We start from the raw sequence: 25,461 nt of genomic DNA, 5'->3' as shown, positions 1-25,461 counted from the left end.
AGGCAGCAGCGCCCCCTATGCCACGCCTCCCTCTATCAAGGAAGGGCGCATCCCGGATAGGACAGGAAAGCTAGCTGGCTAGCTTCTCTCAATACAACCATGGCAGTAAACCTTAGCAAAAACGGGGCCGCGTTATCAGCGGCCTACAATGAAGTCGTTAATGAAAAATCCAATACAAACTGGTAAGGATCTGCAAATCACACTCCAAAACTTTGAGGTGTAAGGCGGAGACATCGTTTTTTTTATGCGCTTTGATATTGGCTAACATGGGAGATGGTCAGTCGGGAAGTCACGTTAAGTTGTCTGCTGCGTTCATCTAATGTCTCTCCTTTTTGATCTTAGCATGTATTCATCTTTTCATCACCGTGCATTTGTATTTCTTAACATATGCTGCCAATAGTTTTGTCCGTTTTTGCACAGATGCTGCATTACCTCAAATTCCATCATCCATTATTTCAATAGTTCATATTTTAATATCAAGCCATGCAACAGCTGTTGAAATGCACGGGCATTTTTGTAAAATAATATGTTTCTGTACCTCCTCCCCCTCTTAAGTATTGAATTAGTACGTACGGTACTTCCTGGTTAAGTAAGGATGTGGAAATTTTGACAAACTTTCATTTTATTGTATTTTAAGTTTAACAATTAATTCCCTGAAATTCTATTTTGGTTCTATCAAATGACTTTAAAATATTCTTTTGTAATAGCTATGTCTCAAGGTTTCAGAAATCTAATGGATGATTTATAATTTTAGTGTTTTATAATAGATGCAGGATGTGGTAGGATTTCTTTAGCAATCTTATGACGTGTAATTTACTATGAGGCGCAATCGGCTTATAAGATGTGAAATGCTCCAACTATGTGAAGTGACTGTTTTTGAAATTGCAGTTAAGAGAGCACGATGAGTGCAAAAATAAAATTATCACTCCCAGGAGTATTTTAAATCAAGGAGATGATTATTTTAATTAAGCGCATAGAAACATGGAAAGAATTTGGCTTACTCACGCATAGAGCATTTGTAGCCTTCATGAAATGCAACTATCAAGAGGAGCAACATTACTGCAAATATTTTTTCCAACTCTCCTCCTCAGGGCCTTATTCACTTACGAAGGAAACAGCAATGACATCCGCCTGGCAGAAAAAGGAGGTGAGTAATTGGTTATGTCGTTATCAAGCTTTTGGAATCTCAACACAACAACCTCAAATGTGTGTCGGAATGTCACTTGTCAGCATGCTAGCATAGCACTGGAAGATCAGCACAAAGCAACCGCTTGCCTGTGCTGTCTCAACCCTTCATTTGCTAAGGCAAAAAAATGTTCTCTGTTATACAAGCAACCACAGCAGCCTTTTGACTATTCCCACAATGTTTGTCTATCAGATGGAGGACTGGAGGAGCTGGTGGAAGAGTTAAACAGTGGAAAAATCATGTATGCATTCTGCCGGGTTGAAGATCCCAACTCTGGTCTTCCTAAATACGTCCTCATCAACTGGGTTAGTAATACGCTCCTCCTCAATGTATTTGCTCGACTCTTGCCAGTAATTGTGTCATTAAGAACTAATTGTTTGTGCCACAGACGGGGGAAGGAGTCAAAGATGCCAGGAAAGGACTTTGTGCAAATCATGTGAGCTCCATGGCAAACTTTCTTAAGGTAACGAGCACTGATTTCAATATGCCTTTGACTTTTCTCCCAACATCTGTTTGTGTTTAAAATCTGCTGAATTGTACATTGTTAATCTTTGGAGGACGACACCAAAAAAAGAACATTCATCAAAGATGCATGCAACTGTGGAAAAAGGCTCAGTTGGAGCAGTTTCTGTGTCATACATCGTATATCATAAGAGCAACCGCATGGCAGACTTGGCAATGAATGGAACTTTCATTTGAATGTGTTTTAGGGGGCCCATGTAACAGTAAATGCCCGAGCCGAGGAGGATGTTGAACCTGAGGTGATCATGCAGAAAGTGGCCAAGGCGTCAGGGGCCAACTACAGCTTCCACAAAGAAACCTCCAGCCGCTACCAAGACAGTGGCCCTCAGGGTCCCGTGGTACGTCCTATTCTCCACTCATGCAATGTTTTGTTACTTGCAAAATGGACTGAAATTGTTGCAAGAAACACGACCCATTGTCATGAGGTGAAAAACAAGAAAACCAAGTCCATTTCAAACTATATTTTGCTCTCTCTTTTAAGCCCATATAGCCAAACATCTCATTTTTGATATGAGGTTTGAGCAATGTGATATTTTTCCCTGATAACAACTGATCTAAATATGATGCAAATATTAGTTGAAATTTAAAGTCTTTTTTCATCAAAGGCTTAGAGTTGGAACAGATTTTGCTGTTAGTAATTTAGTTTTTTAGGTTTTAACGGGATAAACATCGACATTCATTTTGATTTATGTCCTTGTTTATCTGTCAGCACTTTGCAATAATGTTTACGCGCTTTGGCCATCTGCGTAAAATTCAAAATTCGGTCTTGTCTCAACGCATTTGATGTGAATGGTTGTTTTTCTGAATGTGCTCTAATGTTCGGGATCCATTTTCTTCGATCGTGTCGTCCTACTAACTGATGTTAGTTGTTCTTTTTACAGGGCTCTGTGTATCAGAAGACCAATGCTATGTCAGAAATCAGAAAGACCAACAAGGACAATTTCTGGGCCCAGGCTGAGGTACGCTTGGGTTTTCACTGTATATCATTCTGATTTAGTTTTAATGGTCACTGCAATTACACTAATAGCCATCTGTCATTTTTTGTCGCCAAGAAAGAGGAGGAGAGACGTCGCCAGGAGGAACGGCGCAGGGCAGATGAAGAGCGCCAGCATCTGGAGAAAGAGAGGAAAGATAGGGAAGTCAAAGAGGCAGTACAGAGGGACAAACGGGACAAGGAAAGGGCTGTTCAAATTGAGGAACAAAAGTAGGTGGTGATAACTAAGACAGTCTGGAATGACTGACTGAAATGTTACTGGTCTGATTGGAGCCTTGGTTTGATAGGAAGTACCAGCAGCAGCAGGAGGCTGAGAGCAAAGAGAAAGAGAAACAACGCTGGGTAAGTGAGCATGTTGGGTTTTTTTTCCAAGCAAAAATGATATGGAAACATACAAAAGCTAAATTTTAATGTGACCACCATCAGGAGCAGCAGGATCAGATGGAGTCAGCTCAGAAGAAAGCAGGCAGGCCAGGGGAATCTGTGGAAAAGGCCAATGTGAGTCCCCTTTTGTCCAAAGAAATGCTATTACGTGATAATACCCAAATGTTTTGCGTTTATTCCACTTTGTGTGTTAGGATATGGATTTATATAGGACTAGACATAACTGGATATCCTTCATCGCCAAAAGCACTGAAACACTTGATAAAAAATAACCTTTTAATTTAGGCTGAGTTGTTAACTAATGATGTATATCCACAATATAATGTTATAGGTTCCATTAGACATTGTTTTCAATGTAGGTTTTTCTTAGCAGTTAGTGTCTAATGAGCTGATGTGTTTTATGATAGGAGGCAGCTTCACTAATCTCTCAACGAACCACCAACCCCAGAGACATGTTCAAGCAGAGAGAAAGAGGAATGACAAGTGATTCAAATGTGCCCTCTGCTGCCCCTCCCAGCCCACAACCAGGTAATACCCAGCCCCAACACTGGAAATATTGGCCGATCCGACATTTGTCTAAACTCCACCCTCTTTAGTGCTATATCTGTCCATGATCACACTTAACCTGTTTGTCTGTCTCCATTGTGTCTCCACCGTTCTTTTCTCCTCTCCTCCATTCGTGCATGCCTTGGACTCCATGTGGGGGTGCTTTACTCAGGGCGCCTGCAAAGTCCTTTTCTGTCTAAGAATGAGAACGAGCAGGCTGAACCCCCTCAGCGTCAAGTGTCCCCGGTGCCGACAGGCCCCCCCTCACCTGTCCCTGTCCCTGTTGCAGGTGTGAGCCTACACACTCAAAGACACACCACACAACATATCTCGTGACTGATCAAAATTGATGTTTCCCAAACTTTGTTTTGCATTAGGAAAATTCCACTTGCAAAACAAAACAATTTTGCTTGTTGTGTGTGAAATCTGAATTTTTTTTTTGCTAACTATGCATCAACTGTCCTTATTAATGAATTGTGATGGCTGAGCCATTAATTCAGACAACTTTTTTTTTTAATTTAAAAGTTCGGTGATCAGCTGTTTTTTTTTGCTCAACTTTCCAAAACACTCCACTTCAAATTAGAGGAAGCGCTATTTCTTAGAAATGTGATAAAATCCACAATGAACAAGGGACAACTTTGTCTTTCAACCATGTTAATATATAATTGCTTAAAGGAAATCAGAACTTTTCCTTGAAGCTATTTTGCTTTTCAGGATTGAGTCATTTCATGTCATCATTTCACTTCCAATCTAATCCTTTTTGTTCACATTGAATTAATCATGCCTGCTACTCATAGTGGTTTCCATCCTGTGTGTACACGCATGTCTGTGCTTGTGTTTTTGCGTGATAAGAGCCCGATGTGGATGATGGAAACTCTAGGTGTGAGTATGACGAGCAGAAGGAAGCCCCCGAGGAGCAATTGAAAGGTGGGGCATCACCTTAAGCCTTTCATGGACCAAGTTACCCTCTCATTGGGTTAATTTGAAACATGATTTGCTATCATAGCTCATTCCTTCCGGCCATTCTGGCTATCTACTCAACAGCAGCCACCTGCTGCCATCTATCGGAAGATAAAAACATGACTAGGCTTCTTTATTTTCTTTCAACAGAAGAAGAGCCAGTTGCAAGCCCTACTGTTCAGGAGCCGAAAAATGAGGACCCCCCGCAGGTGATTTTTTTCCCCTTGTTGTAAAAAATGATATTTCTGGGACACAAATGAAGGACACTCTCTTTCTGACAGGTTGAGGAGAACAATTATGAGGTGCCTGCTGAGGAGACGCAAGATCGAGGAATCTGTGCTCGGGCCTTATATGATTATGAGGCTGGTAAATACATTTTTATTACGGTTATATGGCATAGTCATTTTAATCCAGGGTTACAAACACAGTCCCAAAACTTAAAAATGTACTAGGTTCTTTGAAAACGTTGCCAATGTTAGAATTTCTCAGTAATATGAGTGACTCTTTGCCTCCTAGCCGACGATACAGAAATCTCCTTCGACCCTGATGAAATCATCACCGGGATCGAGATGATAGATGAGGGATGGTGGCGAGGATACGGGCCCAATGGCCACTTTGGCATGTTCCCGGCCAATTACGTCGAACTCGTATAGTCTGCCGCTAACTGAGCCGCTCCAGATCATGGACCAATGGGTGTACATTTAACTGAAAGGCCTGGACATTACCAATTGATCATTTCAAACCAGCTCCATGAATAAATTCATGTTGTAAGCACGTTAAGTCACCTCTACCACTTTACCTGTAAATGTGATGAGCCTTAGTTTGAATCTTGAAATCTTCTGAGCATACACAGTACTTAAGTCAACATTCCTCACAAATTGACTCATGTATGTCACATCATTTCATTATTAATTGCAGTAGCATCGTCTGCAGGTGGTGGAAAAAAATGTGGTACTAGTTGAATTTACCCCTCTTGTTCATTTTGTTCTCGCAAGACCAAATGTCTCATTTCATGTGACTTTCAACAGATCATGTATGAATTTCAATTTGTGTATTTGATTGGATATGAATTTTGGTTTTGGGTTTTTTGCTTTGTTTTTCTTCATGTTGGTTGCCTTTATGAATTGAGTAAATTTCCCTTTCTTGGTCCTTATATTTGAAAGTATTCAACTTTTTCCTCAGTGCACTGTGGATAGTTTTAATCGTGAGATTACCGTGAAATTGAGAGTGAATATAATGAAAAAGAAACTTTGACATTTTACAGAATGCCATAGTTGTTTGATCTTGAAACGTCATTCTAGTTTTTGAAAATATTGTTCGTCATCAGTTGACCAAAATGACGCATCCTGTCTCGTTATGCAGTTTGCCAGAGTCTATTGTAATCCAGCCTTTATAATAAAATGAATAAATCCCTTTTGTGGTCAGCTCTTTTCATGCTCAAAAACTTTTCAATGAGAGAATTGTCAGGGGTTTTCTGAGGTTAAAGAGGAACTTGATGTAAAGGCAACACCATTTCAATCACTTTCCTGGGCTGAAATGCCGTGGAGGAATCAATGCAATTCATGCGTAAGTTTCATTTCATTGGAAGAAAATCTTTTTTTTCCACCTCTCTTACATGCTTAGTTGATAGAGGCATGGTGAAATGTTAATGTTTGGGACCAACAATTATTTTTGGAGCTGACACTGGGTGTACAGATAGGCAAAGTGTAATAGAGCTGAAATTAGTGTGTTTATATATGCACAATATCAATAGAATATATACTATCATTGGAATAATTCATTGTGAGACATGTAAGGTTTCCCCATCATGTAAACAATTTGATTGAATATATTGCAAATGTTATCAAAACAACTCTAGGTGTCCACCATCTATTGCCCAAAATTGGCTGGGATGGGCTCCAGCACAATGTTGTGAGGATAAGTGGAATGAATGGAAAAAATGTTGGAATGAATAATCAAACTCAGTTGAATGCAATGGTTCAAACACACAATGACCATTTGGAAAACAACACTAAATTCTCACTTTGTCTGAAAACGGGTGGAAATATAATGAGTAATGCACAGACACCGTGTGTCATTGTGAACTCTGGTTATCTTAAAGCAATGACACAAGAGTAATGATATTAGTAAGAAGAGGGGGGTCACATTGTGTGTGATGTGTCAACCAATGAATGTGTGCAGTATTTTTGACACCTTGTGTTAGGACAAGTTAAACTCCAGTCACAAAAGGATTTCGTTGGAAGTCGTCCTCTAAAGATGGGTAAGAATCCAATTAATTGTCTAAAGTTTAATGTTGAATTTTAGTTTTGACCACAACATTGAGATGGTCGATGAAAGTCATTCATGGGCCATGAAAGTATATTTTTGACAAACAAAAAAAGGTCATTTTCAATTTGTTGATTGGTTCAAATATACTTTAAATAAACAGTAAAGTAGAAGTGATACAACTTGGAATACAACTCTCAGCAAAGAAATAGAGAAGTCAGAGGTTATATTGAAAGCTGAATACAAATTTGAAGCCGCAGCACAGGAAGCAAGCCATCTCAAAAGGAGTATGTTGGTTTTACGCACAAAACGATACAGTGGTTGGTTGACGGGCTGAGAACAGCAGACACCTCAGACTAAACAGACTCATTTATCTGGAAATGTAAGTTCTTGATTTTTTTCCCTCTTTAAAAAAAGCATGTTTTTAAATAGATATTTTAATTTGGACTAAATATTGTAATACAAAACTCAAACTAGAAATCAGAAAAACATTGACTTTTTGATGGACACTAGAAAAATGCATGGCAATGTAGTACAGATGTTTGGAATTGTTCAATGTTCAGATCACTTTCATAACAATAAGAAACATAGTCATCAGTAGGCAATGAAAAAACTAAGACATTTCAATGACCCCTAACTTTTCAAATGTAGTGTAGACTCAGTTAGTAGTTTAGTGCTTAGAGTACAATGATAACACTACGATTTGCCAATAAAAGCCAATAGAGATTTAGCTTATGTGGGAGATCTCATGGGATCTGGGTGCAGGTGTAACTAATATTGTGGTTACAGATTAAAACAATGTACAGTGTCATGTGCATATCACAATATCCTCCAGTGGTGTGCAAGTGTGAGTGTTAGGGTGTGAGTGGGAAGTGGTTTGCTACCTGTGGTTTCACATTAGGATCCGGGGACAATATGTTCATATGATCATATGTTAGAATATAATGCCAACTGAATTATTGTTAACTTTGTGGTTCAGCTAATGAGGACCACAGTTTGACGTTGGCGAGTGAAGAAAACATGGAGACATCGGGCGAGGTGAGAGGAACCGCCGATAAAACGTCGATTGGCCCGCAGGTTTCACTCTGAGCTATTTTCATCTGTTACAGTTAATGTGTGACTGCAGACATGACTCCACAAAGACGCACTCTCATTTCCCTTTTTGTCGAATTTCATAAGGAGTGCAAATTTGAAGCGCTCTATTGCACGTCTTTCAGATAAGCTTGTGAAATGAGTAAGAAGGATCGCATGATTTTTTTTTTAAGGTGCATATTTGACCTTTGGAGCAGTGATGTGAGAAATACAAAATAGTTCATCAAACTTTCTCAGGTCGCAGGTGTTTTTGCTATTGTCAGTAAATTGTAACATCATTAAATTTTATATGAATTCTAAAATTAACTAAATTCTATCTATGATATTGAGTATCTTCTGTTACTGCCAATTTGGAACAATTATAAACACATCAAGCAAAACCGTAAGATTGAAACAGCAATTGTATTTGTAATATTTTCTTTATATTGACCAGTAGAAATTTAAAAATATTGAAAGGCACTTTTGAAATAAAAAATATATATATTTGCATGACCTTACTTGGACTGGGTTTCACATAGTAAGGCTAGTTTTTAAATTAAATCTGAACATATTAAAGAATCAGAGATGGAATTGGGTTCTTATCTGCTCAGGACAATTACCTCTACTGTATTTTACGATAATTCTAATTACATACTTTTTAACAATACATGGCCATTGAGAAAAAAAAAAGAGAAATGATGTATATATGTTTCATATACATAATCATCTAGTCTAGCTTGGGTGTAACATCACGCCTTTATTCAGTTCTACAAAAACAAAAGGTGTCAAAAAAGTTGAATGATAAAAATATGTGTTAATGGTGTGTGTGTTAATATTCATGTCTGTACTGGCAGCCCTTTTGTACAGCATCATTGAGAATTGGAGAACAAAAACACACAAAAAATGATGTCCTTATGACATGTACAGCAGTTAAGTCAAGTTTTGATTTGGTGAGAACTTTCATTTCGCCTCATTAAAAACCGCATGGGCTGTATTTCAAACATTTGAGACGTTCACATAAATAAACGGAAAAGCTGGAAGAGCGGTGCCGGGCAGATAAAGGGTGACTCAGTTGGGGCTCGCCTGGAGGTCCGCACCTTCACTATTACTCACTTTGCTGGCCGACTTCTCGGAACCAGGAACCACAGAGAGGAACTAGATTCAACATGAAACCACCTTGAGCTGTTTATTATAGAATGACTGCCATTACATCCTTTTTATTTTCAGGGGAAAAAAAAAATCTAAATGTATTGAGTCAAATGAGTGTTTTTTTTTTTATTATACTTTCAATCTATTCAAAGTGAGATGTCATGTTTGAATATTTGCTATGACTCATCATCCTTTACAAAGTAGAAAAGTGTTTAGACTAGCCAGATTTGACCGGTAACAATAGTTCACAGTCAATGTCATGTGAACATGAAGTACTTTTAATAGCAGGTTCTCTTCTTCAACACACCGCTCAACTTCTCTAAATTAGGCACTTTTGTGCAAAGACTCACTGTTTCATTTCTGCATGCTTGCAAACAGCTAATCGTGACTTTGTCAACTTTGAAACATTGGAAAGGTGTTAAAGGTGCAATAACCGTTTGTGAAATGCTATCTATTGTTTATCACATTTTCTAGAGGACTTTAAATATTTCTGTTTGCTAAAAAGAAACAAGAGCAGACTTGCATTCCGACCACTTTCTTTGTAAATAAGATGTGCTGGTATGGATGGATGGATTTCCTAATACAGTATTTATTTTATTTTGTTTTTTGACTAGGCTTCTCAACCAGTCACTGAATTGCACGACAATTGCAAGGATGGGTTGCGACTCAGCTCGCTGCATATTGACGAGAAGTCCTTTGTATCAAGTCTTCACTCCTTCATGAAGGAACGGGGCTCCCCCATTGAAAGAATCCCACATTTAGGCTTCAAGCAGAGTGAGTATTTTGCTGCTTAAACTTAATGAGTTGTAATCCATTTCATTTAATCTTAACTTGTGCCTTTGTTATCCTGCCAGTTGACCTTTGGATGATCTTCAAAACAGTTGAAAAATTGGGAGGATATAATTCGGTAAGTAAGTACCCTTCATGTAACTATTCATTATTTGTTGCTAGTGCAGGGGATTGATATTTGTTAAATGGAACAGATGCTAAAAAAAAGGTCAATAAAAATGCACAATGTTGGGACACAGAACATCTTTTTAACTCTTACAACTAAAACAATGTTGCATTTACTACCCAGATAAATGTGTAGTGTTACAATGTGACATTGTCAACAGGTGACAATGCGCCGCCTGTGGAAGAAAGTATACGATGAACTGGGAGGGAGTCCCGGAAGCACCAGTGCTGCAACTTGTACTCGCAGACACTACGAGAGGTAGAGCCCTTCCTTCATTTCTTCGCATATAAATCCATACTTGGACTTACAATTTGCCTCATGTTGCAGGCTGATATTGCCCTATGAAAGACATCTAAAAGGAGAAGATGATCAACCTCTGCCTCTCAACAAGCCCAGGAAGCCTTATAAGCATCCTTCAGAGGAGAAGACCAACAAAGCTGAGTGGAAAGTGAAAAGGAGCAAGTCAGAGAAAGATTCTGAGGTATGACATCACGCTGAATAAAACCAGCTTCTTGTGTTGATTATTCCGATTTGAAACTATGTTCTTTTACAGAGACTGCTTTCGGAGGCTGCTCTACAGATGAAAGCAGCCATGTTTCCCAGTTGCGCTCTCTGGTCTGGCACCCCCGACAGGCAGGAGCCACAAGGGCCAAGCACCCCTGACCTTTACGCATATCCCCACCTGCTGCGTGGCCCGGCAGCAAGGCCTTGGCCGGGGAACATCTCCTCAGTCGTCGGAGAGGTCATCTCTCCTCTGGAGAAGAAGAAGCGCATAGCTCAGGCGAGCCTTCGAGCGAGCCCGCAAATTGAGTGGAGAGACAGGCCTTCTGTTATCCGCCGCTCTTCATCTCCGGCTTCCGGCAGCTATGAGTGCGAGTCCTCGGAAAGCTCGCCACGCCCACTCTCTTCCAGCTCTTTGTCCTCCAGGAGTGGATCCCCAGCCTCCATCGCATCAGAGGATGATAATAATACCGCAATGAACTCCAACTTGGCGCCCAATTACCTCCAAAATAATACACCAATGACAGATTTGTCAAAAGATCAAGCTGTAGAAAGAAAAAATAAAAATCAAGTCAACCCCTTAGCACATGATAGCAAGTTTAAAGATCCACGCAAAGGCCTTGAGCATCCTTTTCGTTCACTTACCAAATTGAAATCTGACAGGGTCTCGTCATCGTCTTCCTCCAGTTTCAGCAAAGTTCCAACAAAATCTGCACAGCTTTTGCGACCCGCTCCAATCCGGCCGAGCCACAGGATCCAATATTTGACGCATAATGGCAAATATTTTAAAGACATCCATCCGTACTCCTGGCCTTGGGAAACATTGAGGGCAATGCCAGCAAAGTTTCTTCCCGCCCAGCAGAGGTTAAGCCGCGAGCAGTCTCATAACATCTCTGGTAGAGACCCTAATCTACGGAGCACTTCGCAACAGCCGGTTCTCCTCCCCAGAATGAGAATACCTCAATCCCAGCTCACATATCGTCATTTTCCTGTCAATGCAGTTCACTCCGCTCTCGTCTACCCTAACCCGTACCCCTTCCCTTTATGGGGTCATGCTTACACGACCCCCAGCGTAACCTCGTTTTCTACTCAAGAATAAATGTGATTTCTTAAGTTTCTGTCCTGCTGCTTGCAAACTATGCTTATGGTTTTTTATGACTTTTTTTTCAATGGATTTCAAAACCATTTGACATTGTGCTATTATAATAAATGATCAATCTTTCTTCATCTATTTATGGCTGTGATGTCAAGTGAACAAAAGGAACAAGAACAAAAAGCAAATCTTTCAGTGCGTCAATTTTGAATGTTCCAGCAGTAAGCCATAAGTCATTGTTTCTATATAAAGGAAATACTTTCTGGGATGTTTTTGTTTGGCAGTGGACAATGATTATTTTTTTGCTGAAAAATGTGTATTATTGCCTGTATAACGGTGAATGCCACAATTTAGAACCAGAAATAAATTATTCAATCTATAGTTCACAGCAATTTTTCCTCACTTCCACACAGCCTTATGCATATCATATTTGATTTGAAATGTGAGAGGCAGATATAGTCCACACACCAATTTATCTACACACTTTACAAATGTAAAAGACTTTAATGAATGTACAGTAGATGGCGGTAATGCGCCTAAATATTAGGTGCAAAGCGCAATAAAATATGAGAAAGAAGAAGACTTTGTTTTGGTTTTAAGAATCGTAGACCTTGGGTGAAAACTAACCCAACATCTCGCGAGAACAGCAGGCGCCGAGGCGCGAAGAAACAAGTGGCTTTCTATCGCTTTAACATTAGCTAGCAAAGCCTTCCCTATTCAAGCCGATCACACACGCTTTGCCTTTAGAATAGCTTTGTTTTGTGGACTTAGAATAAATATAATGTCGGAATCGCTGTTTGACAACGATGCCAGCCGAGAAGAATGTCAAGAGGATGAGATGACCCCTGCCGATTTGATCGCCAAACTGGAAGAAGTAAATAACTTTTTGTCAAATCATAAATAAAAGTGGCTGACTTATAACACGACTGTTTATTGCAGGCTTGGCTAAATGAAAAGTTTTCACCGGAGTTGTTGCCCAACCAGTCTGAAGTGGTGGAGTGTGTCATGGAGCAACTCGCACACATGGTACATATAATAAACATAATATCAACAACACGGCGACGATCCTTATAAATGTAACTTTTAGTCGATTTTGCATCAGTTTCCGGATTACATTGTGTCAAAAGACTCAGCGCTGTAACTATGGTAACCGTGTCCACTCCAGTTTAAAGTCCAAATCTATATCCAACGTGACCAGTGTTTATTTTGCACATACACTCGAGAATGACTTTGTTGAAGATTGCAACATAGGATAATCGATCAACTTCATTTACACATTCGAGGTTCAGGTGTAAACAGACCCTAAATACAATAACACACAGGATGATAAATACAGTACCCAAAAGATTTTGGGGAGAAAAAAAACATGTTTGAAAAGTAATTTAAAAGTATTATGTAAAATTGTAAAAATCCTGATCTAAACATCACTGAATTTGCCATTAATCAGAGGAAATCTTTAGAGTGGACAATTTGTCCTTTAGGCCTGCGATAGACTTTTTGACACATATTGGCTTTCTATGCTTTGATTTGTTTTTTTTTCAATTCATTTGAGGAGCTTGTAGGTGACAATAATGGAACAAGTTTTTAAATTATCTTGATCATTTTTATGTCCACAGTCTTTTAACATCTTACATTGTTCAGTTCGTTATTTTGTTCCTTCCTTACACTAGGAAGCAAACTTACAGAGGGTGAAGAAAGGCGACGCCAAGGCCAGCATCCACCGCATGGAGATCGACCGGATCCGCTTTGTGCTGTGCAGCTACCTACGCTCGCGTCTTCAGAAGGTTAGGCATTTCATCAATGTCAGTGCACTTCAGAGTGGGTTCATAAAGTATGACAGCATGGCCTTGTGTTTGTTTGTTTGGCTTTAGATTGAAAAGTTCTTTCCTCATGTGCTTGAGAAAGAAAAGTCTCGCAGTGATGGAGAACCATCTCTGCTCTCACCTGAGGAGTTTGCCTTTGCCAAAGAGTAAGCAACGTATAGTCAACTACAGTGGAACGTGTAAAGTACATCCATCCATCTTCTAGATTGTATCCTATTAACGGGCAATAATCATTTTCAAAAGACCGGAAATGGGTAGATCAGGTTTTGAATGAGTAAAGGGCAACAAAATGATCTATAAGTATCTATAATGCAAAAACATATAGATATGCAGACTATTTTCACACTATTCAAACATAATTGAGTTTTTTTTGGTGTGTAGTGCTAATTTTTACATGGTGCTTTATGTTGGGTTACAGATACATTAAACATTTTACATTTTTGAAAAACTAAAGTTGGGCCTGGACTTCAAAGTATTTTAGTATTTGCTACATGGGATAAAAACATTGACTACTATGGGCTTACTATACTGTTAAAATGTGACTTATATTAGTTCCTGTGACATTCACACATTGATGTTTCCTACATCCTTTTTACATGACAAGAATAGTTTTAAATTATATATAAAGCATTCTGTTTGGGTTGAATTCCATGGTATGTCTGTCTGCCTGCAGGTATGCTGCAAACACAGAAAGTCACTTAAAGAATGTGGCACTGAGTCACATGCCCCCCATCCTCCAGACACTTGACATGCTGAAAGCAGGTGGAGTCCTCTCAACACATTCTACCACACTGAAGTTCCTGACTCGCTTGAATACTGATTCTATTCATTCTGATTGACACTCAGTTCCGGCGCCCTGCCTAGACTCCTTTGTGTTCCTGAGGGTGAAAGAAAGACAAGAAAACATTTTAGTGGAGCCCGAAACGGACGATCAGAGGTACTTCACATTTCCAAACCTCCCAGAACTTAATTATTAATGATTGTTTCATGATATCAATATCACTACTGATGATATAATCTCTTGTCCCAGAGAATACGTGGTGGATCTTGAAGAGGGCTCTCAACATCTCATGCGCTATCGAACCATTGCACCACTTATTTCAAGTGGAGCTGCGCAGTTGATTTAAATGTCAAGGTAAATAAGCCTCATGTCCACGCTGGCCCTCCAACTCATGCAAACGCTTGCCTTTTTTCCCTGCATATCTTATGTAAGCAACTCCTTTGTACTGTCATCTGGATTATTTTTAGCCCTGAGATTTATTCAGTTATAGTTTCTTGGCAACACTTTGAGAATGTGCTCTAATTAGGGCAATGCAGTACGCTCTTGTTTTTCATATTTGTGTCACAGATTGGATGTTCAAGGTTCAAACTTCAATGTTTGCATTGTGGTGCCCCCCATGTTGTGTTTTTCTACATTTCCAACACATTTTGACTAAAATTCAGCATGGATGGGATGCAGCAAAGTCACAAATCTAATGAGGAATGACTATAGATAAATGTTCTAAGGTGGACTTGCATGTTATAGAATGGTACTAATAAAGAATGTACTTTGTGTCTTTCAGGTTCTTGTTTCTGCTCTGGATTTTTTGGTCTTAAAAAAGCATCAGGCGCTTTATCATGTCTCGGCACAACTCAAAACGCGTGCTCACCACGTGATTCGTGACCCACTAATGGTCCATACACATGGAGGGAAGCATAATCTCTTAATATTGATTCCAGTTATTGCGGCCGAATGATGAAGTGGATTGGAGAGTTTCTCTGCAGCATTTAAAGCCTTCTAAGGTAAACTTACCATGGTGTTTACTAGTCCAAAGTACAAATACAGCACGTTTGTGACAGGGAGATGTTTGTTTTGACTGTTTTAAATGGCATAGTCTCATGCTGTTATTATTTCCATCATATGCAGTTTGATTGTTTTATGTTTTTTTTAAAGTTATGTATTGTCTGTATCACAAAGGTGACTTGCCTTTTTTTGTCTGGTGGTAATGTCAATTTCTGTAGTCAATCAAATTGATTGAATAAATGCAAACCTCATCATGCATTTTTTTTTAATCAAATCTTTTCACACCAAAAAAACAACTGAGTTGAAAACTATATTTTTGAGGAGCAGTGCGTGGAATACGTTTGTGAGTTTCAGTCATTTCCCCCCCCCCCCCAGTAAAGTCTTGTCTTTACTGGAACATAATTGTTGTAATAGTTCAGTTATGTAATTTGCAGCAAGAGCAATTTCATCAGGCGCACTCGCTCTAATTGCCAAATAATTAGGCGCGATAAGGCAGTAGATCTTATTAAACTAAAAGGAAAGTAATTACCGATCTAATAAATTAATGCCCTAATCATGAGCGGTCATATTATTCATCATGCCAAATGTTGACTGAACATGAAGATTGATTGTGCTTTTTTCCATTCAATTTCCTTCAGATTCTGCTCACTAGCTCTAGATTTTATGGTCTTTTAACTTTCTCTTGCAATTAACTAAAGGCTCAGATTAGCCGCCATGGAAATGTTTATTTTTGTCCAAACATCTCAGCACGTGCTAGTTGGTGGTTGCCACACACTTTCACCCACTTACTGCAGTCATGGCAAGCTGACACATTAGATGACAGACATGCTGTGAGAGGCTAGTAACCCTGCGTCACACATGCCAACATGGTCTCACACAACCATCCCTTAAGGACATGAGCCAGCCGGCAGAGTGCTGCATTTTACAGATGACCGTGGTGGCTCCTTTACCACATCCCCAGCAACTCTTTATAATGGGTGGGTGGGCATGATTAAAATTTATGATGGGATCTGGAATATCCTGCTTAAGGTCAATGTTCTAGAACACTGCGCTCATTAGTAGACGTGAATATCATCAATTTTGTCATAGCGCAATATTGTCTGAATGATACAACATTTGCTGATAGCATTAATTAGCCCGATTTAATTTAAAGGTTTTCAATTTATACTATATTATGTTAACACAATCAATTATATTTACCTTAAGCAATAGCACAAGTGCAGTATGATGACATTAAATACAATTGAATAATTTTTTTAACCAAATATGTGGAAAAAATGTTAATTGTCACTTTGTGCTTCACTTGATTTGATTGGATCGTTGCTTAACCAATTTAAGTACCAATTGTGATCAATGTATATAGTAACACCTCTCCTTAGTAAGACAAAATCTGAAATTATTGTCTTGAACTATGAACTAGACTCGTACACTCAATATTTATTTGATCTAAGTCTTAACTTATTGGCTGCAACATTTGTCCAATTCATTTTAACTGAGTTCTGGCAGTGAATGATCATGTTTCAATGCCACTGATGCTATCGATTTTCCATCCATCTTAAACTGGGTGGAGCTATCAGCAATAAAGGCAGTGTTTTTGCCATAGTACTAGTAATGTACTTGTTCGTTTTCTTTAGTCATGGAAAAAAAGTGATCCTAGCAAGTGTTAGTGGTGCTAAATGAGGACACTGTGCACACAAATTTATAACTGACACTCAAATGCAGAATTCAGTCCCAGGCACAGGCCAAACATTTCTCACTTGAATGTAACACCTCAGTGGCAGTTAGTGCAACATTGTTAGGGGAAAGAAGAGCACCTCCAACAAAGTGGTCAGTGGAACACAGGGGGCGGAGTACAGGAAGATAGCTGGGAAAGTATAAATAGAAGGTCACGTAGGACTGCTGTGCTTGAGGGGAGCACACGCACCTCGCAGGATCACACGCTGTCCACCATTTTGTAAGTAAAATAGGATGTGGTTAAGTTCTGTGTTTACTAAAGTCGTACTCAGGTTTTTCCTCTTGTTCTAGCCGTGTTCGCACAAATGGGTACTCTGAATCCTTCACACTGCACCTCCAACATGGAGACATCTGGCACAGCGTAAGGCCTTAATTTGGATGATATGCATGCGCTTGTGGAAGTGAGAATGCATGTCATTTGGAGTGCTTTCATCTGATTGCATGTAAAGGAAACCTAAATCAAAGCCTTATGTCATTTTTTTTAATCTCCCTCTTCAGTTTCCTACCTCTATTTGGCCTTGGTTCAATGGCTCAGTCAGCGGGACTAGTAGAGATTGCGGTCAGGCTGTGTTTGAACCAACGTAAACAATTGTGTCCTCATGTTTGGGTGCCCATCCTGAAACCTCTGCGACCTTGTCTCCGCTCTGCACTTCCAAAACACGACTCGGCTGTCATCTTGAACCGGACACTGGTAGGTTTCCTTGAAGAATTGGATTTCGATGACGAAGATATTGTGGCCCCAATCAAGAACAAGCGAGTGGTTTTCGCGGACTCCAAGGGACACTCCCTGGCAGACGTGCGAATCTTTTCCGACGAAGAAGATCATTCCGACCTGGAACCCCTGCCTTCCCTGCAGGGTCTCGTCAGTGCGACCGAAGCCGGTTACAGCTGCACGGTCAGCACCTGCTGCCCAGGAACACAGCTCACGCTCGGTTTTCCGCAGCCCTCTTCGAATTTCCAAGCCTTTCGTGCCAAGCTTGCTGAGAACAAAATCACCCTGGAGAACTGCACGGTCACTGAGCAAGCCCTCAGAGGCACCGTCCGAGTCCAAAACATCAGCTTCCAAAAAGATGTGTGTGTGCGTATCACCTTTGACTCTTGGCAGAGCTACAGTGATGAACCCTGCACGTACTTGGAGCAGCGTTTTGGAGGGCCACAAACCGACATCTTTGAGTTTGACATAGACATCCCCAAAGTACTCGATGCAAAGAAGAAAATTGAATTCTGCTTAAAATATTCAGCAGTAGGGCAGTGTAATACTTTTTGGGACAACAACGATGGGCGGAACTACGCAATCGAAGTGTGTGTGAACTCACATCTTTGTCCCAGATAGCTGGCAGACCTTTGGTTTATCCTCTCAGGGGTCGCCACGGCTAAACCGCAAGGTTGGAAAATGTAATTGCTGCCAATATTATGCAAAGCAAAAAACGCCTGAAATGATTATTTTGTCATAATTAGTTGTGCTTCTGTATTTCTTTACTGTCATTTTATAATTATGTTCATAGTATAGTGTAGATTTGTAATAAAAAAAACTCTTATAATCCTTCGTTTTCTCTGGATATCAGTCTTTTATTTGTGGGAGTCTACACTAAACCATTTTATATATTATTTTTAGTTTTAGGAAGACCATTGAAAAACAGAGTGTGGGATTCTGTTTACTTTGGGCATCTCTGGGATTCACAAATAGGTCACAGATTATCGTCAGGGACAAATCCAGGCCCCAATGCGGGAAGCAAGGTAATCTTAGCTCAGGCCTGTTGAGATAAACTATCTGACTGATGATAACAGGAGGTTTTGCACACCCTTTGTCCATGTTGCATCTGTAACTTGTAACTGGTAAATATCTAGTCTAGTATGATCTCTTGAAACACGATATTCAGACAAAGAAAGGACTCACAAAGTTAGACTAAGACAGGCTGCACTTTGGGGTAATTCACAAAAATAGCAGTATGTGTAGGCTGGACCCAATCTATCACTTCATATTTTTCTATTGCTGCCAGCGTAACATGATTTTCGAGGGCCCCTTTGCTTCAAAACAAGATGCGGCGTATGATATGAATCAAGTCATTAAATGGAGTATGGACTATGAGAGCTACAATGACAGAACTGGCTTCGGGGTAGCAACATGAGATGAGAATGAAATGATAGGGAAAGGTCAAATGGGGAAGCCAACATTGTCAAGGTGCCTGTTGCTACTCAAAATTACTATTTTCACTATTACTATACATTATTTAGTTCTACATCTCTCTTGAGACCTTAGTGAGCTTGAGGCAATCCCAACTAATTTAAAAAATGCTGTAGATGAACAAATTTTTATCTGTTTTTATGCCTCTGGTCAATGTAGAGTCTTCAATTTTACCTAATATGTCTATTTCTGGAGTACAGAAATGGTAGCTGTATTATACACTTAAAAAACATGCAAATTCCACAGAGGAAAGTTAAGAAAATCTGTGAGGCAAACGTTAAGACCAGTAGAATTTGGTATATATTTTGAATAGAAATTCGAAGTAAGCACCTGAAATGTCTGCACCATTTTTACCATCACAATACGCCACTTGCTAAAAAATACAAAATACTACCTTCAAGAAAACCAGGGATAACATGTAGTCTTTTCCACAGCTCTGAATAGAAATACATTTTCAAGATACCCATGACAGACATCTGTGAGATAAGATTTCTATTCTAGCCTGGGAGGGAGACGCAAAGGCAACATGCACACTCCCTTCAAGTGTTTTTCTGCGACTTTTGGCCGACACGATGAGCTGCGTGTAATCCGCCTTAGCGGCCCACACTGATGTTACACACTTTGCAACTCGGATCTTTCTTGGCATTGGCGGTGGTCAAACTCATGAGCTGGTGGTGTCCACTGATTTGCTCCACGGTGCCCTGATCCAAACTGACCGGCTCTGTGAAAAGCACCTCGAGGATGACGTCGCTGGCATGGCAGTACAACGGCTCCTCGCCGAGCCTCTGGGGCGCGGTATACGTCAAGAAGGGGTTATTGGCCAAGTCTAGCATGGGGAGGCGGCTTCTGCAGAAGTGGTCCCTCTCTGTGCCTACGGGGGCCAGCACCAGAACCACGTAGTGGTAGGCTGTGTACATACAATAGAAGTCTGCAAAGTACAGGGAGATGTTGGGGTTGAGCAGGTGTCCTGCCGGGATCTGGAAGCGCAGGGGACCGTAAGGAGAGTCTTTTGGGGGGAGTCCTGTATCGAACTCGGTGTTGCAGCTAAAGAAGACCCCCTGCAGTTTGCCATTTATCGGAGAACCGTGACTCCCACTCGTGTCTTTAAGGGCAGGATGCATCATACCTGCGGACTCCTTCCTAAACAATCAACCAGAGGAGAAAGCATATTCGTATTTCAGTCCATATTGTCCCCTTAATCGTTCTCATTTTCATGCCCGACCTACCTGACGCAGTCAAAGTAATCTGGATGCTGATTCCGATAAAACACGGAAAATTTCAGAAGCCTTCCTGTAGAGCCTTTGGCCTTGTCCAGAAGCTGCTGAAGATGTTCTATGGCATAGTCTGCAATTTGAAAAAGAACATAATCATCATTTCCAAACTCTGCCCTGCTTTCAAATGCAAATGAACCCCAAGACAGTAGCTTTTTATGACTATTTTTATGTACCCTCTCAGGCTGTATCTACATTAGCATGACTTGAACCATCAGATGCCTCACCTCCTGTGCAGAACTCCACCACTTGGCTCCACTCCGACACGAGGTATTCGCCATCAGGCTGTCGAACTGCAGTCTGGACCGCAACGCAGTACTCCGTGCAGGGGCTGAGGAACCAGTGTCCACGAACAGCCATGGGTAAGGGCACAGCCTTTGCCACCAGCTTGGTTGGTACATCCTGAAGGACGCGCTTTCGTTAATTAGCATTTCAAAGGACATTTTACTGGCTTTGCACATCACGTTTTTCCCTCTGTAGGATTTGCATTATTGCAGTGATATTGCTTTTAAACTCGAGCAGCTGTAAACGAAGAGACGCTTAATCTTTGTTTTGGCCAAAGTGTCTAAGAAGCGTCGCCAAATACACGAGAGGCTCACATAGCCATGGTAACATGATGATGTAACTTTTTTTGCTCTTTTACCCACTTGTACAAAAATTACTAATCCGTTGTCACTTTAAAAAAGAAATGGAGAAGTTGTGCATGAGCCTGATTGCTAAATGAGTAAATTATTATATTATCGTGCAATATAGTTAGAATATTTTAATCGTATCAAAGCAATTGTTAACGTTATACATTGGAAACATGTGCTTTAGTTCCCGGTGTTTTGATAGTCAATTGTTTAGAAATTATAATACATACCCAATACATATTTTAGTCAGAATTCACATTAAAAACACTTGTGTCTTGCTGACTTTGTGATTAGATAATGTAGTTGTTCCTAAAATGAGTTAATAATACACATTAGCGGTAATTACCACAATAACCGGTCGATGTTGTTAGTTAAAATAATAATAATTATAATAATTATAAGAGAACACATGAGTCAGAGCCCCAGAGCTGTTGAGTCACATGCTTATTTTCCCTTTTGCTTCAATTGGAACAGACTGAAAGGGCACAACTGAGCTTGCTGTGCTTAGATTAGTGCAGAATTTCTGTTAACCTTACCAGACCCTTTTGAATAGACTGCTTATTTAAGGCTTTTGCGATCATCTCTGAGAAGTTTTAATGAAGGCAGACAGTTAATAGACAGAGCTACAGGCTGTTCCTTGGCTGACTCACCCTGTGTTTAAAGCGGTTGGGATCTCTGCATTCTTTGCGGCTCAGGTCAATGAAGAAATGTGTGGCTCTGGACGTGTCCTGGGGGGTCATATCCCACACGATGCGGAACGAATCACACGTCACCTCACATATTTGGATGTTACATGGGGTGGCGAGAGGGGTGTCCATTTCTGTCAAAGGATAAAACAGGAGATTTGAAAGCCACATGACAGCCTATCCTTTTTGAAAACTCTTCCATTAAAATCACAGGCACTTGCCAAGCATAATCTTTTGAGCCTTGTGAATATCTTAATGTGCAAATAACCGAGTTCTATATATAGAGATTGAGTAGATGCAAATAAATATGCTATTTTCTTACGCAATAGGGAACTTCAAGCCCGAGTTGGATTCTTATCATGATCTGAGGAGTCATTAATTCACTGCTTGTTAATGAATTTGGCCAAACATTTTATTCATTTATCTTCTTTTTAATCTTATTACATCAAACCAAGTCATTTTTTAGCAATACATGGATGATAAATAATTTAGGAAATCATCTATCTGTATCATTTTTTTAAGCAATTCACTCAATTTCTTTGTTGTATTAGTAAATATGTTAAACTGAAATATGGGACAGTGACTTCAGTGAATCATTATGGATAGGAAGGATTAAATGGAAAAACAGACACTTGGCGATTATCTGTAAAGCAAAGACAAATGAAACTTTCCTTAATGACCTCTCTTTTCCCTTCTATTTGGTGGCCTGATCTGACATTTCCCATCATTATGCCACGTACATGAGACCCTCCCAAATGACTCTCAACTCCTAGGAGACACCCAGTGTCCCATATGTCAACAGCATCCTTCTATCCTCTCAGTTATAGAATAAATACAAGAAATACATTAAAACAGGTCTAAAAAATTGTCAATTTTGTTCCTAGTGTTGTTTTAATGCGACTTTAATACAGTGATTATGCCAAACAATTAAATTCAAAAGTGGACCTATTGATTCGTGTATTTTCTCTCACAACCCTCAGGAAAATCTAAGCGTGGGGAAGGTGATGAATCACTATTGGTCACACTTCAGCCATTTGATCCACACTACTGCACAAAGCCTTGAGTAGGAGAATAGACTCAGCCACTTTTTGATAGGTGTTTGATTTGATGTCTGCCTTACTTCTCTGCAGCCGAGCACATAGCTTGTTTTTTATTCTTTTATTTTTTTTAGTCCACCCAGCCACTCCGTCCCTCTAGCGCTCTGCGTTATGCATATGTGTGCCTAAAATAACCTCAGTAGCCGTTCAGGGTGGAAGCTTAACATGTTCACTGTGCTGCATTAAACATGGACAAAAATGCTTTCATGAGCTCCTTAAAAAAAGAATTAAACACAGAGAGAGAGAAAATATGCATTGCAGGTGTATGAGGTGAAATTATTTTAAAAAAATAAAACATCAATTTAAAACAGAGATAGAGACAAAAAATGCATTGCGGGATTATGGAAGTCTGCTGAGGTGTTGTTCAGACCTTCTCTCACGGGCAGGCTGTAGTAGCTCATTCAAGCCTATGAATTGTGAAACGCGCTCTTTAGCCAGTCCACACTGGAGCCTGAGGAAAAAGACCATTCCACACATTTTTCCACAACAGTTTTTTGCTCATTTCTCATTGCTAAAGTTTCTTTCAGGAACAGAAAGTGGGCCAACAATAGACTCTTACAGAACACTCATCAAAGGTTGCTGTCTGCGAATATTCCACTGGCAGAACCAATACATGTGAGATCAGTTCAAATGCAGGTTTCCAAATCACTCACACATCCCAGTTGCCCTCATTTGTGCATCAGTCTGTGAAAAAAAGAGCCAATTTTCTCCGCTGCAGCATTAACGGTAATAGCCAGTTGCTCCAAATCGGGCTATTTAGGTCTGTGTGATGGCTGTGTCGGAAAAACAACTCATTAGTTTAATTATTTGTGTGTGAACTAGCCTTAGATAAATACCAGAAAACATACAGATGCAGCATGAGCAGAGATGCCGCATTCATAGAATACTCTAAGCTCCATCAATGCCAGATCAAAGCATTGTCTTTTGCTCCTTCTGAGATTGTTTTCTGCTGCTGGGTTACATTTGCACGACTTGCTCCAGCTTATTCATGCATTTCACCCATGTTGCCTATTAATGGTCGCCACGAGCATCATTATAAATGGAAGTATTATCCTTAGTTCCATTTTGAATTGAAACAAAAGCAATACGGATACGTTTGTCATGTTACATTGCTTTGTTTTTCTTTGTTTATTTATAATCCACGCAATTGTATGCATGAGGAGACTGTTTGTTTGAAACTCATTATTCCTGCTGGGTTGCTCTAAAATGAGAGCAAAGTTTGATTTGGGAAGAAAAACTCAAAGGATGGAAACTATATTGCTTTGTTTTTTAATGATTAGATTGGTAAATATAATGGTAAAAGTATCAATATACACATTGTAGTAAACATTATGAAAACAATATTAGGCTTACACCAGCTGGGACAAACAGAAAATACTCAAATTCTCATTAAAAAAGAGAAAAAATGGTTCTCTAGTGCTGACAAACAGGTGCAAACAGCACACATCAAAGAATAATTACAAAAATTGCACAACAGATTAACACTTAAACATATGAAGGAGAATCAGTAGCAATTGTTACAATATCAAATTTGCATGTATAGTAAAAAATAAATCCTTACTTGTACAATGTTGTATACCGCCGGGACTGAAGATTTTACCCGCCGTTTCCCTGCTTCCGTGTCTTTTTATATGCAGCAGTCTCTGATAGATTGCCTTGGGAAACTAATTTGGAGGTACAACGAATATACTAGATCCTCTCTCTCTTGCTCGTACTCTCCGTCTGTTTCATCCTAGTGTGTGTGTATGTGTGATGGACCACACAAACACTCTCACTCTCCGCCTCTCCATCACCCCCCCCCCCCCCCCCCACCTCTCATTTTTGCTTTGGGCTTTGAGCATGATGTTTATTTGACTCTTACGCAGCTGCACAGTCTACAAATGCATTCAGAGCTGAAAGAGGTGAGCAGAAAAAAAAAGAATTGTCAAACACTGCAAGCTCATCAGCATGTTGGTACACAACACAGCATCCCTCTTCCAAAGTGTTATCCTGAGGCATTATCACATGTATTACAGTGAACTCTGATGTAATAGTAAATTTTACCTTGTGTGAACGTAAATGAAAAAATTCAATGACATTGATGGAGAAGAATATTTAAAAGATACTGGTTGTGATGTCCTGTTAACTAAATTGAACTTGTGCCAACTGCAAAGCCATATGGACTTGCTCCACAGGGCATAACCCTCTACCCCTCCAAGCCCACCCTCGGGCAAACCTTGCCACAACATGAGCCTGGAGTAAGCAGATTTGCCCTTGCATTAGTGGTATGGGGGATGTTTTGCATTGGTTTCGATGGGACAATGTTTAGGATTTCACCAGAGATTAAAAATTAATGTCAAGAGACGCTCTTTTCCGATTAATGGATGTAATCTTCTTTAAAATAATGGGAAGGGCTTTAAAAAATAAACATGTCAATAGCAGAGGTAATGACAAAAGGTTTTATGTATCTTCTTAGGCACACAATATAAAGACAAACATATTTTATAAATCTATTCAGTTAAATGTATTTCAGGTTGTGAATTGTCAATACATGTATGTATTATATGTGACACTGTTATTTTTTTAACCAATCAGATGAACTGAAGATGTTGATATTGTTCTTATCTTTTGCTCAATTAGAGCTA

General features: G+C 39.8%; 5 protein-coding genes across 7 annotated transcripts; 4 read left to right on the top strand and 1 right to left on the bottom strand.

Moving 5' to 3' along the window:
* The first annotated feature begins 10 nt into the window (after positions 1 to 10).
* Positions 11 to 6,005, top strand: LOC144195900 (drebrin-like protein B). Of its 3 annotated transcripts, XM_077715770.1 has the most exons (15): positions 11 to 182; positions 1,092 to 1,147; positions 1,379 to 1,491; positions 1,575 to 1,649; positions 1,897 to 2,046; positions 2,590 to 2,667; positions 2,761 to 2,912; positions 2,990 to 3,044; positions 3,129 to 3,200; positions 3,494 to 3,614; positions 3,805 to 3,921; positions 4,485 to 4,559; positions 4,743 to 4,801; positions 4,874 to 4,958; positions 5,109 to 6,005. In XM_077715770.1, exons 1-15 carry the CDS (start codon positions 100 to 102, stop codon positions 5,243 to 5,245), a joined length of 1,428 nt encoding a protein of 475 aa, XP_077571896.1. In that variant the 5' UTR covers positions 11 to 99; the 3' UTR covers positions 5,246 to 6,005. The 3 variants fall into 3 exon arrangements, with proteins under 3 accessions (XP_077571896.1, XP_077571897.1, XP_077571898.1); XM_077715771.1 differs by lacking the exon at positions 4,485 to 4,559; XM_077715772.1 differs by lacking the exons at positions 3,805 to 3,921; positions 4,485 to 4,559.
* Positions 6,006 to 6,828: 823 nt separating this feature from the next.
* LOC144195196 (uncharacterized) lies at positions 6,829 to 11,632 on the top strand. Its single transcript, XM_077714647.1, has 7 exons — positions 6,829 to 6,852; positions 7,837 to 7,895; positions 9,692 to 9,851; positions 9,932 to 9,984; positions 10,193 to 10,290; positions 10,360 to 10,513; positions 10,586 to 11,632. The coding sequence occupies exons 1-7, from the start codon at positions 6,849 to 6,851 to the stop codon at positions 11,630 to 11,632; spliced, it is 1,575 nt and encodes a 524-aa protein (XP_077570773.1). The 5' UTR covers positions 6,829 to 6,848.
* Positions 11,633 to 12,258: 626 nt separating this feature from the next.
* LOC144195618 (DNA replication complex GINS protein SLD5-like) lies at positions 12,259 to 15,199 on the top strand. The gene is made up of 8 exons (XM_077715375.1): positions 12,259 to 12,500; positions 12,566 to 12,652; positions 13,297 to 13,410; positions 13,498 to 13,595; positions 14,123 to 14,211; positions 14,296 to 14,386; positions 14,480 to 14,584; positions 15,012 to 15,199. The coding sequence occupies exons 1-7, from the start codon at positions 12,408 to 12,410 to the stop codon at positions 14,574 to 14,576; spliced, it is 669 nt and encodes a 222-aa protein (XP_077571501.1). The 5' UTR covers positions 12,259 to 12,407; the 3' UTR covers positions 14,577 to 14,584; positions 15,012 to 15,199.
* Positions 15,200 to 17,041: 1,842 nt separating this feature from the next.
* LOC144195943 (protein phosphatase 1 regulatory subunit 3C-like) lies at positions 17,042 to 18,493 on the top strand. The gene is made up of 3 exons (XM_077715849.1): positions 17,042 to 17,186; positions 17,258 to 17,327; positions 17,465 to 18,493. Exons 2-3 carry the CDS (start codon positions 17,272 to 17,274, stop codon positions 18,297 to 18,299), a joined length of 891 nt encoding a protein of 296 aa, XP_077571975.1. The 5' UTR covers positions 17,042 to 17,186; positions 17,258 to 17,271; the 3' UTR covers positions 18,300 to 18,493.
* A 21-nt stretch (positions 18,494 to 18,514) lies between these two features.
* On the bottom strand, positions 18,515 to 24,574 carry LOC144195942 (phytanoyl-CoA hydroxylase-interacting protein-like). Its single transcript, XM_077715848.1, has 5 exons — positions 24,399 to 24,574; positions 21,705 to 21,874; positions 20,650 to 20,824; positions 20,378 to 20,495; positions 18,515 to 20,291 (listed from the first exon to the last, which is right to left on the bottom strand). The coding sequence occupies exons 2-5, from the start codon at positions 21,870 to 21,872 to the stop codon at positions 19,745 to 19,747; spliced, it is 1,008 nt and encodes a 335-aa protein (XP_077571974.1). The 5' UTR covers positions 21,873 to 21,874; positions 24,399 to 24,574; the 3' UTR covers positions 18,515 to 19,744.
* Between the last annotated feature and the right edge of the window lie 887 nt (positions 24,575 to 25,461).

This window comes from Stigmatopora nigra, chromosome 4, assembly GCF_051989575.1.
Source record: "Stigmatopora nigra isolate UIUO_SnigA chromosome 4, RoL_Snig_1.1, whole genome shotgun sequence".
NCBI classification, from domain to species: domain Eukaryota; kingdom Metazoa; phylum Chordata; class Actinopteri; order Syngnathiformes; family Syngnathidae; genus Stigmatopora; species Stigmatopora nigra.
This window is presented reverse-complemented; position numbering and strand designations above follow the sequence as displayed.

Coding starts and splice junctions, on each gene's coding strand:
- LOC144195900 (XM_077715770.1), top strand. CDS start 100: ATGGCAGTAAACCTTAGCAAAAACGGGGCCGCGTTATCAGCGGCCTAC. Junction 3,045..3,128: donor AGAAAGAGAAACAACGCTGG/GTAAGTGAGCAT, acceptor GACCACCATCAG/GAGCAGCAGGATCAGATGGA. Junction 3,922..4,484: donor TGTCCCTGTCCCTGTTGCAG/GTGTGAGCCTAC, acceptor TTGCGTGATAAG/AGCCCGATGTGGATGATGGA.
- LOC144195196 (XM_077714647.1), top strand. Junction 9,985..10,192: donor AATTGGGAGGATATAATTCG/GTAAGTAAGTAC, acceptor CATTGTCAACAG/GTGACAATGCGCCGCCTGTG. Junction 10,514..10,585: donor AGTCAGAGAAAGATTCTGAG/GTATGACATCAC, acceptor GTTCTTTTACAG/AGACTGCTTTCGGAGGCTGC.
- LOC144195618 (XM_077715375.1), top strand. CDS start 12,408: ATGTCGGAATCGCTGTTTGACAACGATGCCAGCCGAGAAGAATGTCAA. Junction 12,501..12,565: donor TGATCGCCAAACTGGAAGAA/GTAAATAACTTT, acceptor TGTTTATTGCAG/GCTTGGCTAAATGAAAAGTT. Junction 14,387..14,479: donor CCCGAAACGGACGATCAGAG/GTACTTCACATT, acceptor CTCTTGTCCCAG/AGAATACGTGGTGGATCTTG.
- LOC144195943 (XM_077715849.1), top strand. CDS start 17,272: ATGGGTACTCTGAATCCTTCACACTGCACCTCCAACATGGAGACATCT. Junction 17,328..17,464: donor ATGGAGACATCTGGCACAGC/GTAAGGCCTTAA, acceptor CTCCCTCTTCAG/TTTCCTACCTCTATTTGGCC.
- LOC144195942 (XM_077715848.1), bottom strand. CDS start 21,872: ATGGACACCCCTCTCGCCACCCCATGTAACATCCAAATATGTGAGGTG. Junction 20,825..21,704: donor CCAACCGCTTTAAACACAGG/GTGAGTCAGCCA, acceptor CGCGTCCTTCAG/GATGTACCAACCAAGCTGGT. Junction 20,496..20,649: donor GGTGGAGTTCTGCACAGGAG/GTGAGGCATCTG, acceptor TTCAAATTGCAG/ACTATGCCATAGAACATCTT.